Below are 13,628 nucleotides of genomic sequence, written 5' to 3'. Positions count from 1 at the left end.
TGAATTAGCCCATATTGCCATCATCCGCAACATACGTTGTTGGCAGACAATTTCCAGCGGCAACGCCTGATGAGATCACCGCTGGGTCAACGCACAGTCATCATGACTTCAGATGTTCCTTTGGCAGGGATATCAGAACCGGTCAAGCTTCCAATCACTAAGTATGGAGCTTTGCAATTACGAATGCAGTTCTTTAAGCGGTGTTCATTAAAACACTTCTCTGAGCAAACACTACCATCAAGCACATCTATATCCGAGCTCCCCTCACCAACTCCGCCGAGATGGCTCTCCCAATAAGCAGTCCATCTCCGCGCTTGGATCGCTTCGGGCAAGCCATGCAATCACTCTACGGCAGCTTCTCCAGCATATCAGACCCAGAGCACTGGTCGCCACCTTTGAGATCCGGCGGCCATCGCGGACGATATCTGTGGACAGACGCGTACGGAGTGATCAACCTATTGACAATGCATAGAGAGTACACCAGAGCGGGTGGAGATGACCCCGGCGATGACAGGTATCTCGTCCTAGCACGGCGGCTGGTTGAGACGGTACATGATGTATTAGGTCGCACACGCGACGGTGAAAGGCGGCTGCCGGGAGCCACAGACAATAATCCCATGGGTGGCGGATTACGCATTGGAAAGACAGACGAGCGCGGATCAGACGGCGATGGACAATATCACCATTACCTGACAATCTGGATGTTTGCGTTAAACCGTATGTCGATGGCCTCGGGCGACCCGACATTCAACCGGCAAGCTGTCGCCCTCGCGAAAGCAATCCACCCACGCTTCTTCGTAGACCGAGCGGCAGCACAACCGCGCATGGTCTGGAAGATGGCGATAGACTTGTCGGCGCCGCTGGTTTCATCCGAGGGAAATTTGGACCCAATCGACGGCTATGTCGTTTTCCGACTGCTGCAGGCGGCAGCCATGAAAGCTGGTGACGGTGAAGTATTGACGGAGGAGATCGCTGATTATAAGCGCGTGATGGATCGCAAAGGAGAGCATTTTGTTTCTAGCGACCCGTTGGACTTGGGGATGACCCTGTGGACGGCGCATTGGTTCTCCGAGAAGGAGACCTGGGCCGCGAATCTTGCAGGGCGATGTTTTGAGCAAATTTGTTGGTTTCCCCATTCATCTTTGGCTTGCAAGTCTCCAACTGACTGGACCGTCTGCAGACAATCTGTTCGAGATCAACCGCTATCTCGAGCGCAACATTAAATTCCGCCTGGCTTTTCGAGAGTTTGGGACATGTATGGGTATCCAGTGCCAGTCACTCCAGACCACGGAGAAAGATCGCGCAGTCGATCTGAAAGTGTACGCAGACGCCATCATCACTGCGTGGGATCCCTATATGGACCTTTCCATCTCAGCTGGCCTGACGCCAGAGGATCTGCGACCGATTACCCGGGTGATGTATGCGTCGGCCTTGATCCCAGGAGGTGAGTCAAACCAATGCGGACCACTGGAGTTAACTCTGTGTTGACGATTCCCAGCTTTCCGTAATGGATATTTGGGAGAAGAGCCCAAGCCAATTGAGGCCAAATGATTGAGATAAAATATTCCAATTCTTCTGTGCTAGCAAAGTTCAGCACAGAGCTTTCATATTTCGAAACAACTGAATCTATGATCAATATACAGCGTGTGGCATCTGCCTGGGCCGAAAACATCGCTCTTAAAATGCAAAAAAATCTGTATACTCATACTCCTGGGATCCCGACCACATCCCTCCACAATGCAAGCTTTCTCGGAAGTATGTAAATGGCATAAACTGCGCTTAGAGCAATGAACAAGCCGGACCACTAGAAAAGGCAAAGGTCAGCCATGTTATCTTGAGGGGTGATTTCAACCCGTAAATCTTGTTGGAAAAGCCACGACATACCTTCTCCAACCACGTATGGAACCAAATAGCGGTCATAAAGAGCATCCACCAACCCAAGAGCACAACTCCACAAACAAAACGAGAAACCCACGTTCTGACTAAGTCTGACGAGCGATTCAAGTCTCCTGCCGATGAAATCTCAGGGTCACTGGGTTTTCGCTCACGGCCGCTGTCACTTGCCAGGCGTGTGGTGCGCAGAAACGAAGGAAAAGCTCCAATTCCGACCGCTTCGAAAGTCAAGATTGCCGTAGCCAATACCAGCATCAGCACATGACCACTGATATCGTGCCCCCCTTGCCATGCTCCACCAGCAGTCTTGCATGCGGCAGCCGTAAATAAAGTCTCCAGTTCGACCGAGGCGCTAACTTCTGTATTCGCCTTTCCCACCTGTTCCAGAGCTTGTTGACACTTCCCGCCCGTGATCACGAATCCGCGATCGATGATGGCCGGACCGAAAAACCACTGTGTGGTCAGATACCATACTGTCGTGGCGAGGGTCCAGCGGAGGAAAGTTTGCAGTGACCGGCGGAGTCGTGCTTGCTGTTGGAGCTGGGACGACTGGCGAGACGCGGCGGAGCGGTATACGGACTGGAAAAGGAGCAAAGACGCAAAGGCCACCGTTGTCCATAGCCAGCCTATCTTGACGAAATAGAGGTTGAAGATATTGTTCTTTCGAGCAAAGTAGTTGACGGGGTTTTGGGACAGGTGCAGGTCGGCCGCGAGGGAGGGGGCAAGAGGCGCCGAGGGTTGTGCGTTTTGGGATCTCGAGGAGCGTGCTGTTGGCGAAACCACAGAGAAGAGCGATCCAAGCAGCAAGGTCACTGGGTAGACGAGGAGGATTGCCGGGGAGAGGGTGGCAGGTTGGGAAGACGTGGCCGTGAACGTGGTGGCCATGATGGCGAAGGGGGAAGAGGGAGTCAGTCGACCGAGACAGCCTCTGAGGCCAAATTTTCAATTAAATTGATTGGACCTTGACCGCGAAAACAGCACGAACAATCATCGAGGGTATTCAGAATCACAATTGGGGAGAGTCCAAAGCCTTGGAAGAAGACCGGAAGGGATGACATCAGCTGGTCTGTGCAGCCGAGGCATCATCTCGATCTATAGAACAGACTTCAGATTCGAGGGAATTTCTGGTCTCCGTCACCAAGCTTACTGCTTTCCAGCTTATTCCACTTCTACGGTTTCTTGTCGATTGCAGGTCTCACTGATAATTCGCCCGTTCAAGCTAGCGTCCATATCTGACGATTCTGAGGGGTAATTAGCCGTATGCACTCCACTACCCGAATGAAGAGTTTCACCCGAGTATGGGCACGTGGGACATGACACATAGGGAAAGGGTTTCCTTTGCTGATTCTTTGTGACTATTTATTGAAGTCTATTTCCTTTGTATATATTCTACTACGCACTTCTAAGACGTGTTTTGTTCTATACCCATGACTATGGCATCCCTCCGCCTTCAGGATAAAGTCGCAATTGTCACCGGCTCCTCATCTGGGCTGGGTAGAGCAATCTGTATCCGTTATGCTCGTGAGGGGGCCAAGGTAGTTTGTGCCGATTTAACTCCGACAGCACGGTTGGCCGAAGAATCTGAGAGCACGCACACCATCCTCACCAACGCTGGCGGAAAAGCCATCTTTGTGCAGACAGACGTTGGCGATGCGGAACAGATGAAAAATCTCGTTTCAAAAGCGATCATCGAGTACGGGCGTCTGGACATGTAAGGATGTGTTATATCCGCTACCAAGATATTCCAGTTGACAAAATTACGCTTCTAGCCTAGTGAACAATGCCGGAATTTCGATTGAAGCTCGCACTCCGGCTCTTTGCCACTTGACCGATGAGTCGACCTGGGATACCACTATGCGGGTCAATACCAAATCGGTGTTTTTGGGCTGCAAGTATGCCCTTACGCAGATGCTTGGACAGGAACCTCATCCCTCGGGAGACCGTGGGTGGATTATTAACATGTCCTCAATCATGGGCATTATTGGGGGTGAATATAACGGTAAGTATGATGAGGTTACTTGTCATTTAACAGTACTAATTATATTGCTAGCTTCTTACTGTGCCTCGAAAGGAGCTGTGAGCAGCCTGACAAGGCAAGTGGCCTTGGACTATGCGCAGCATCGGATTCATGTCAATGCCATTTGCCCGGGTTGTATGTTTATATTGAGGTATAATTCACTAGAATCACGCTGATTTCGTGTGCAGATACCCAGACTGCGATCTTCCAGGAGACTACCACACACATGACATCTTTGGATGATTTGAAACGCCGACACCCATTCAATGGACCTGGGGTGCCAGATGATATTGCGAAAATGGCGGTGGTATTAGCTAGTGATGATGCCAGCTGGATGACTGGTGTCTGCATGCCTGTGGATGGCGGATATACTGCTCGGTAGTAGTCTTTCTAGTCAAATAGGCTCTTTCAAACTAGTCATACTAATGCATTATGACCGATGTCATCAATGGAGTATGCAATGGTAAACTAAAATATATACTAAAACATCATGTTGGAATAGGAGCTGGCAGAATTAAAGTTGATGGGAGGCATATGAATGTGCACAATAGCAGACATTTCTGTTTTGGCATTGCTACTTTGGTTTACTTTGCAACAATGTCTCCAAGCATCGGACCTGACCCCACGATCAGCAAGTGGGGCGTCGAGTCCAATGCAGTTAACGAGCCGAGTGATTGTGGCAATCTTTCCGAGTCAATTTTCCCCTCTTCATTTGGACGACAAGCCGAATTACCACGCTACGTACCTTCAACCAACACAGTGCACGTTTTTACCTACCCTTTATTGAATCGTTGGGTCTGTTTCAAGTTTAAGCTTCAGAGGTCACATCTCTGCCACTTTGCCGGCACCGCCGAAGATCTACATTCTTCCGGCAGGAATGCGCTCCTACTTCGGCTGGTAGGTCTTCATATCAATACCTACTTCGCGAATGATGACCCACACAGTGTTCTAGTTTGACTTGTAAAGGTCGAAAGTTGAAATGTGACGAAGCCAAGCCAATTTGTGGCCCTTGTGTAAAAGCTTGTCGGGATTGTGCTTACGGGGAGCAATCTATCTTCCGTGGCCCTGCGAGGCGGAAGCGGAAACGTAAGGCTGGCTTACGAGTGAATCATTCAGCGCTATTTGAAGAAGATCATACCTGGGTGAGAGTCCCGGATGAGCGTACGTATTAATCTAGTTGTGTTTGACTCTTGCTAAAATGTGACAGTGACTTTTGTTCAAATCCAAGACCCGTACGCACATGATAGCTTAACACAGCTGCAAGAGGATGGAGCTAGTGCAGATGAAATTGCAGATGACAACTGTCCCCGGCTCGAAAACCAAGGAACAAATTCAGGCATACAGAATGGCGATACTTCTGCCTACGAGGCACCAGGCGAGGATTCTGCTCAAACCGCCACTTTACACTATACATCCACACCAGATACACCTCACCATGGAGACTACTCGGTTTATAATGCTAGAGACACGACAGAGATAGATCAAAATGTGATTGCCTCACATCTATTGCGACATTTTAAAGAAAGCCCAGGCCAGTGGTCAGTACAAAGGATTTTTTTTTTTCATACCTGTCTGGTGGCTAACTTTCCTTTCCTCAGGATGGATCTTTTTGATACCACGGCATACTTCTCATCAAAGGTTCCTGTAATTGCAGCATCGAAGCCATTATTGAAATCTGCAGTATGTGCTCTTGCTGCAAAGCACCTCTGGCATCTATATCATATTGCAAACGAAACCAAAAAACGCAACAGCCATGCTCTTTCTTTGACACGCAGGAATATCTGGCATTATCAAGCGGCAAAATATTATGACCAAGCCCTTGGCTTTTTAAAGACAGCGATCGACCTGAGAACGTATATTGACAACCCAGCCGAAAAAGAAGAGATGCTGGCCGCTGTGGCCATATTATGCACCTACGAGTTGATGGATGCCCCCGGCACGGCGTGGAGAGCACATTTAAGTGTTTTACCTCTATTCAATGATGAATCGGAGTCTACGCCAACCCAGTCACCAGTCATCATTCCGAGGACAGCGGTCAAAGGCCCGGTATTCTGGAGCCTCGCAAGACAAGATTTGCTATGTGCCTGTGAGCTTCAGAATCGATCTCATCGACGTACAAACTGGCTAACTTATCTAGTTATAAGTGAGACTCAGACGCGTCTTGACCTAAAGGATGTGCGTTTCTGGCAGAATGCAGGCCTAGTCACAGACGAACACGGCGTTCTCCTACCATTTATTCCTTTAAGCTCTACGGACATCGGCAATTCTGGAGAGAGTGAAGAAGTCATCAAAGCTAATGAACTCACGTGGCTTCTTGGTAAACTAGCCAATCATCTCACTGCCGGAGATTCCTTAGTCCCGGAGGACTATGTACTTCCTCGCGGACAGCGATCGCAAATTGGGTTGACCCAAGAGTTCCTCACAGATCGGTGGAACATGTTGATGGCCGAGTTGGAGACTTGGCATGATTGTCTTCCATCGACCTTTACTGCAACTGCGCGAACTCGAGCACCGAGTCGAGACAGCTTCGAGCAGATTTGGTTCGACTTACCTTTATGCGCCGCGACTATACAGAGCTATCACCAAGCCATCATATTGCTATTAGTTAACAAACCACAAGAATCTACGGCAATTCGGTCAACAGTGTCTGCGCGGCTAAGATCTTATCGACATGCTTTGAAAGAGGCCGCATGCCACGCTCGAGAAATCTGCGGTATCAGTCTTGCGAGTCCGACAGATTCGGTTCGGATCAACTCTGTCCAAGCTTTGTTTGTTGCTGGCCAGGTGTTCGAAGATCAGCATGAACAGGATGCCGTTCTCGAAATTCTGTCCGGAATTGAAGCGGATTTGGGCTGGACCACAAAATACCATGTGGCCAAATTGATAGATGAATGGGCAAGGGAATGAATATGATCCTAATGCTGGTGGCAACAGCTTAAAAGCTGAATATAATCAAACATTACCCAACAACTGTCATATTTCGGAGCATTTCCTGTAACAAAGTAGGAATCTCTATTTAATGATCACTCATCCTTGCGCCCTTTTGTCTGGTATAGATGTCATTACCTTTTGGGGCGTTAAAAAGGTGGGGGCCGCTATTTCAGCAATTGATTCGTCGGTACTTGACTGCTTGGCTGGCCCCCGGCCCCCTCTGCGGTTCCCCAACTTACGCAATGAGCCATAGGGGTGAAAACTGCAATTTGTTCTCAGCCTTGTTGGGTTGGTGTTGTGGAGGATTTTATATGCTCCCCACTGTCTGCCTCGCGTTCTTGATGATCCCGAAACCGAGCGTTAGAAGTGCACGGATCTGTGAGACCCGTCAATCATGCCACCACGTTTGAGCCACCGCAAGTCCACTAAAGGCTGCCAACGATGCAAGGCCCGCAAGGTCAAGGTAACTATATGCGTTCTTTTGTTAACCATCATGGCCCCATGCTAACCCAATGATACAGTGCGATGAACAACAGCCAAAATGCGGCGACTGCGCACGGCATAAGGTTTCATGTGAATATCGATCGGTAGTAAAGCGTGCCTATGTACCGGATCAGAGATCCAGAGCTGTCCCCCAAAGGATTCCACAGCCAAGCCCTACATCCGGACTAGGCTCCCCAGAATTGGGAGCACTGCGGATCATGGACATGCGCTTAATACACCACTACGTGACCCAAACAGCGCAAACCATGAGCTCTGCCCAGCTACCTTCGGTTGGCGCTATGTGGAGTGTGACGGTCCCGCAGATGGCGTTTGAGTACGAGCCGCTACTTCACACGCTGCTCGCTATCGGGGCAGCACATCGCTCCACCATGGTCCCGGAGGAAGCGAATAAGCTACGTCCTGCACATCATGGCTATATCGACTCTTCCCTACAGCAGCACCGCAGCCTGACATACAAAGATACCGGGCCGGAAGTCGAATCCGTCTGTATCAATGCCATTCTCATCTCTCTCTATACAATATTTCTCCGCTCGGAACCCTCAACCGGACCTTATGAGCCGCCGATCCTGTGGCTGTCGGTTGCTCGCGGCGTGCGGGTGATCTTGCAATCGGTCTATTGGACTCTTGTCAACTCGAAGTCGTCACTCTGTTCCCTTTTCTTCGCACAGCCTAGCATCTGGAACAAGGATAACAAATTTTCGTTCCATGATGTCCCCGCCAAACCGTTTCAGTTTTTGCTTCAGTACCGCCGTGACGAAGAAGAATGGTGCCAGGAAACAACAGAGGCTTATAGTAAGAGCGTTGGTTACTTGGAAATGATGTTCCTTGCCGTTAGTGAGGAGCAACCGGATTTCGTGGTCCGCCGGATCCTGAATGGATTCCCACCGGTGGTGCCAAGTCACTTCACGCAACTTGCTTCTGAGAGGCGGCCGCGGGCCCTGGTGATTCTGGCATATCTTTTTGCCATGGTAAAAATCTCGGAGGATATGTGGTGGCTCAAAGGCACTCCGAATCGAGAGGTGTATGGCATTGACAGTATTGTGCCCATTGAGTGGAAGTGGGCAATGAGTTGGCCTTTGCAGCTCATTTCGGCATCGCCGGGGACACGCTGCTATGAAATCCCATTGCCGGCGATCTGTTCACTTCCGTCTCCTGCATCCACTGTCTGATGACGCTGGCCGTTATTCGAGCGATTGTAACAAGATACACATGTACATGACAGTTTTCAATTTTTATAACATAGTAAATTTTGACATCAATCGATACCATCTATGTAATCTATGTTATCCAGTCACATCAAAGTCGTGTGGGGGTATCAAAAACAAACAGAAAACGAAATCACATCTCAAACAATCCAAGGAACAAAATGTTTATGTGTAAGCAGATGCAGTATAATCCATCGCTTGCTTGGATCCTTCCAGGCGCTGTTCGGCGACATTCCGAGTAACAAGGCCACCAGCCACATAGGCAATCATGACCAGGAACTCAGGCAGAGTTCCAAAAATGACTCGGACGGGCAGACTTCCGCCCAGCATGTTTCCGTCAACGAATGCAATTGCAATGCCATAGAGGATCCGGACACCGATCAGAGGAAGAGCGACCATGATAGCGATGAGAAGCTATTTCCCGTGGTTAGCTAGCGAACAGGCTGAGAGTAAAAAGATAGTTCTTTCGTACCTTTTTCTCGCCATCAGCACGCTGGAAGCTCACGGGCGTGCGGAATGAGAGATAAGCAAGGATAACCACTATCATCCACCCGGTCCCAAAAACGATCAGTCCAACGCGCAGCAGAATAAGTTTTCCGTTGGCCGACGCGGCTGCCAAACCAACTCCCGCAAGGATAACCCAGTGTGCTAGAATGTAACCGTAGCTCCTGACGAGTGCGGGGAGGTGGTCTCGGATAGAAGTGTTGCTATTGCCCTGTTAGTATTTTCAAGTCTGGGAACAGTGCCAGTAGTCACATACGCTTCATGGAGAAGACCCAGTGCTGCCAGCAGTAGAGGAGAAAGACCAATTCCGGAGATGATGGAGGCAGCTTTGCTAGGGTTGCCAGTGGTGGCCATAGCACTGCTTGCAATGCGAAGCCCACACAGGATCAGTACGTTGAGCCAGCCCAGGATTCCGTGTCTCCCGTGCTTGATCAAACAGTAGGTGGCTGGTAGAGTCGCAATGGCGAAGAAGACCAATTCGGCCAGCTCGAGACCGTCTATTTGCGACTTGGAGGACATGGTGGGCGAGGGTGAAGTTGAAATGAATCAATCACGATAGGTTTTGGTCGTGAAGGGATAAAAGCGTCAAAGACTTGAAGTTGTCGCTTGCAAGAGAATTTGAAGATGATAGCACAGGACCGAGAGACCCTTATATGTCCATTCTACATCAACGTGTGCTATTCTTGTTGACCGGCTCCACTATCTAGTGTGCAAATCGGGGGCTGTTCAGTTGGGGGCCCCATACTCAGGCTGTCCAATGATGTGCTGTCCCGAAACCGAATTGCCGCTGTGAAGTGTTGGCCCCAAATCCGCTGTGACTAGTGATGGCGCAGTAACTACGGCTGCGTTCCAGGGCACAGCTTCGGCTAGAGAGGTCTTGGTATAGAGTTGCAACGGGCGAAAAGGCATGCCATTAAAACTATATGCAATGCAATAATGCTGTCTGTACAACATTAAGAGGAAAAAGTGACTACTCAGTCGGCATGCTGATCCCGCCCGAGCTTGATAAGAAAGAAAATGGCCTACTGGACCGTAGGCAGAGTAGCAGACAGGGGCAGCTTGCGCGAGGAGTTGCCAACGTACACCTTCTTGGTCGCCTTGCTGATGAGCCAGTTCTGGGAGTTTGTGTCCCAGTTGGAGAGATCGCGGCGGTTGAGGGTGGTCGACCACTTGATCTTCTGGCCGGGCTGGATAGAGAGGCGGTCAAACGCACGCAACTGGCGGACGGGGTCGTCCTTGCCGCCGAGAGAGATGTACAGCTGGGGAACCTCGTCGCCGGCGACCTTGCCGGTGTTGGTGATGGTCGCGGTGATGCGGAAGAGGTCCTCGAACAGACCGGGGTTGCCGCCGGAGGAGCCGCTGGCGGGCAGCAGCTCCTGGGGAGAGCCGTCGGAGGCACCGGCGGGGACGTAGTCCTTGCTCGGCATGCCGTAGTCCGGATCGCCGGACGACTCGCGCAGGTTGGTGGAGTTGAGGTACGGGTACAGGTACTGGGTGATACGCTTGATGCTCTTGGGGAACAAGTAGTCCGAAGCCTGGCCGATCTTGCCGAGGACAGGAGCCTTCTTGGTCATGCCGGTGGTGGCACTGTAGCTGCCGCCGTTCAGAGGAGTGACCTCCAGATCCGAGAAGGAGAAGGAGGAGTAGCTCAGACCGTAACCAAACTCGTAGATGGGCTGGTAGTCATACTTGTCGAAGTGGCGGTAGTCAATGTAGAGACCGTCGGTGAAGTCGTCCTGGGGAGCGCCCTTGCCGTTGTTGGGCTCAGTGAGGATGGGAGGACCATAGGCCTCGCGAGACTTGCCCCAGGTGAACGGGGTCTTGCCACCAGGGTTGACGCGGCCATACAGGACATCAACCAGACTGCGGCCACTCTCCTGACCGGGAAGACCAGCCCACAGAATGGCGGTGATGTTGGGGTTGTGAGCCCAATCGCCAATCAGCACGGCGTTCGGGGTGTGCATGATAACAACGACGTTGTTGCAGTTCTCGGCGGCAGTCTTGATGACCTCTTCGCCGTTCCCCCACAGGGTCATGTTCTTGCGGTCACCTTCGTTGCCATCGACATTGATGTAGCCCTCGCCGGAATCGGCGTTCACAAACACCAGGGAGACATCAGCCTGGGCGGCGGTCGCAGCCATCTGATCCAGGGCCCAGTTGTCAGTGACGGAAAAGACATCGCCCTTGCCCTGGCTGCTGAAGATCACTTCGTTCTGGATGGCCTGCTCCGGCGTGATCAGGTAGGGGAAGTTGGCAGAGCCACTGCCCCAGCCCATAGCCAGGGTTCCGTCGTCGCAACCGCGGTCAGAGCAGCCATTGGCACCATAGGGGTTGGATCCAGCGTCCTCGCCCAGAATGGCAACAAACTTCTCATCATGGGTCAAGGGCAACGCGCCATTGTTCTTCAGCAGGACCATGCTGTCCGAGCCGATCTTGCGAATCACGTTGGCGTGGTCACCTTGAACGTTGACTCGTTCGTTGAGCTTGATGTAATTCTCGTTCACGATGAAGTGCTCGTAGCCATACACGTCGCGGGTCCAGGAGCTGAAGTTGGGCGGAGTGCGGATTTGATCGCGGCCGACCTTGTAGTAGGCGGCCATGATGCGGGTGGCCATATCGTCAATGCGCCACTCGGGGATGGTGCCGTTCAGCACCGCAATGGTCAGGTTAGTGCCCCAGTAGGAGTACGGGCTGCCGAGAAGCACATCACCGGGCATCGACATATCCAGACCGGCCAGAGCATCGCCCACACCACTGTGGTGCGCACCCCAGTCACTCATGACGAAGCCCTGGAAACCCAGTTCGCCCTTGAGCAGCTTGTTGAGCGTGTAGCTGTTGGAGCAGGCATAGCTGTTGTTGATCTGGTTGTACGAGCACATGACGGAGCCGACTCCGGCACGGATCGCATCGACAAAGGGCCAGAGATACAACTCGTGCATCGTCTTGTCGTCGAGGTTGGAGCTGACACTCTGGTCGATGTCATAGCCATAGCCCTGCGCCTCGCTCGACTGGCGGAAATGTTCCTGCTCGTTGAGAATGTAATGCTTGGCACAGGCAATGACACCAGCATCCTGAATACCCTTGATGGTTTCGGCGAACATCTGACCGGTCAAGACGGGGTCCGGGGCGAATCCTTCCCAAACACGACCGCCGTCCGGGTTCTTGCCCAGCGGGCCAGCCACGGGGCCCAATTGCACATCCACACCCTTGTCGCGGTGCTCCTCGCCCATGGCCTTACCACGCAGGTAGGCGAGGGTCTTGTCCCAGGTGGCGGCGACATTGACCCCGGCGGGGAATCCCGAGTTGTAGTCGGCTGCACACCAAGTCAGTCTCTTATTGTCTTTCCAAAGCAATTCAGGTCATACAATCACGAACACCCAGCGGCGAGTCCTGCATACACCAGCCCCACATGCCTAGTCTGCTTCCGCGTCAGTTGCGGTGGTTCGCGTCTGATGATGGACCAACACCTACCGGGGAATGCCACCGGTCTCGCCGACGCAGCGTTCCTGTTCCCAACCGGAGCCAGTGGTCAGGTTGACCTTTTCCGCGAGGGTCAAGCCGGACACGAATTCGACGGCGCGCTCGTGGGCGTCGGCCCAGTCGCCCTGGCCGTCCATCCATGGCGAGGGATAGTATGGGGGAGAATAGGCCAATTCCTGCAGAGAGTCTGGATCAGTCATGGGCGTAAATAAACATCATGGACCATCACGTCACATACCTTGGCACTGGCGACCGAGGCCGTCAGAGCGGCCAACTCGAGCCACCCGAGCTTCATGGTTGATATATAACGAGTGTGGGAGGGGGATGGTGGAATCGCACTCGCAGAAGGGATAGTCCAGACTTAAATAGCACTGAATGTCAGTCCAAGGGATGATTCAGTGGACCAACAACAGTGGAGATGGCGAGCGAGTGATCGACAGGGAAACGGAAGGAGTGAAACCAAGCGAGGAGAGCCTCCATCACGGTCAACTGTATTTACTTCCGATATCCATGCATTCCAGTCCGCCCTCGTTGCGAGCCATGGTCAGAATCCCTCCTCGGCAATCACTGTCGCGTCAAGCAAACAAAACCCGCGTGGGTGAAATGCGATCACCGCGAGTCCTTCCACTTGGGGCAATTCCCCAATTTCCTTGGCGACACTATTCTTCGCGTCCCCTGGATGAGATCGGAAGGATCCCAGTTGTGGGGAGGGCTTGTGCAGGACCTTGAGCATGAATCCATGGCAGTTCCGTGGTCGAACCACAACCATGGTTGACGACTGTTTACACCATCTATACTACAAGCGTCTTTCACCCCCCCTTGGCCGCTTGGCGTAGAAGCCTCGGATAGCTGGGGGCCCCAAAAGTATGGCGGAGGCGGGCCTACTCCTGCATCGATTGTATCGGCTGAATCAATTTATCCATACCTAAGCACTGGTCCGATCACTCGGCTCGACGGGTGGAGCTGTCTGGCGACCAAATCTACCTCCGACGTGCATCTCCATCACATCAGACGGACCTTGACAGACGCCAGCACTGAGTGCTTTCTCAGGACACATCATATACGAACGATTCCACCTGCACTCAGGATGAAAG

The 13,628-nt window shown here is 52.0% G+C and overlaps 6 protein-coding genes across 6 annotated transcripts; 3 read left to right on the top strand and 3 right to left on the bottom strand.

The window, feature by feature from the left end:
* Positions 1 to 335: 335 nt before the first annotated feature.
* Positions 336 to 1,551, top strand: PFLUO_LOCUS1621 (uncharacterized protein; the record flags this gene model as incomplete). The annotated part of the gene is made up of 3 exons (XM_073778676.1): positions 336 to 1,122; positions 1,181 to 1,444; positions 1,499 to 1,551. The coding sequence occupies 3 exons, from the start codon at positions 336 to 338 to the stop codon at positions 1,549 to 1,551; spliced, it is 1,104 nt and encodes a 367-aa protein (XP_073635707.1).
* A 228-nt stretch (positions 1,552 to 1,779) lies between these two features.
* Positions 1,780 to 2,778, bottom strand: PFLUO_LOCUS1620 (uncharacterized protein; the record flags this gene model as incomplete). Its single annotated transcript, XM_073778675.1, has 2 exons — positions 1,780 to 1,804; positions 1,976 to 2,778. 2 exons carry the CDS (start codon positions 2,776 to 2,778, stop codon positions 1,780 to 1,782), a joined length of 828 nt encoding a protein of 275 aa, XP_073635706.1.
* A 548-nt stretch (positions 2,779 to 3,326) lies between these two features.
* On the top strand, positions 3,327 to 4,292 carry PFLUO_LOCUS1619 (uncharacterized protein; the record flags this gene model as incomplete). Its single annotated transcript, XM_073778674.1, has 4 exons — positions 3,327 to 3,604; positions 3,663 to 3,892; positions 3,944 to 4,045; positions 4,099 to 4,292. 4 exons carry the CDS (start codon positions 3,327 to 3,329, stop codon positions 4,290 to 4,292), a joined length of 804 nt encoding a protein of 267 aa, XP_073635705.1.
* A 3,298-nt stretch (positions 4,293 to 7,590) lies between these two features.
* Positions 7,591 to 8,514, top strand: PFLUO_LOCUS1618 (uncharacterized protein; the record flags this gene model as incomplete). Its single annotated transcript, XM_073778673.1, has 1 exon — positions 7,591 to 8,514. The coding sequence occupies one exon, from the start codon at positions 7,591 to 7,593 to the stop codon at positions 8,512 to 8,514; it is 924 nt and encodes a 307-aa protein (XP_073635704.1).
* A 201-nt stretch (positions 8,515 to 8,715) lies between these two features.
* PFLUO_LOCUS1617 (uncharacterized protein) lies at positions 8,716 to 9,573 on the bottom strand (the record flags this gene model as incomplete). Its single annotated transcript, XM_073778672.1, has 3 exons — positions 8,716 to 8,964; positions 9,023 to 9,257; positions 9,311 to 9,573. 3 exons carry the CDS (start codon positions 9,571 to 9,573, stop codon positions 8,716 to 8,718), a joined length of 747 nt encoding a protein of 248 aa, XP_073635703.1.
* A 503-nt stretch (positions 9,574 to 10,076) lies between these two features.
* Positions 10,077 to 12,829, bottom strand: PFLUO_LOCUS1616 (uncharacterized protein; the record flags this gene model as incomplete). The annotated part of the gene is made up of 4 exons (XM_073778671.1): positions 10,077 to 12,367; positions 12,420 to 12,472; positions 12,526 to 12,710; positions 12,773 to 12,829. 4 exons carry the CDS (start codon positions 12,827 to 12,829, stop codon positions 10,077 to 10,079), a joined length of 2,586 nt encoding a protein of 861 aa, XP_073635702.1.
* Positions 12,830 to 13,628: the final 799 nt, after the last annotated feature.

Source organism: Penicillium psychrofluorescens, assembly GCF_964197705.1.
Source record: "Penicillium psychrofluorescens genome assembly, chromosome: 1".
Lineage (NCBI taxonomy): Eukaryota > Fungi > Ascomycota > Eurotiomycetes > Eurotiales > Aspergillaceae > Penicillium > Penicillium psychrofluorescens.
The sequence above is the reverse complement of the archived record's forward strand: the minus strand, read 5'-3'. Positions and strand labels throughout refer to the sequence as shown.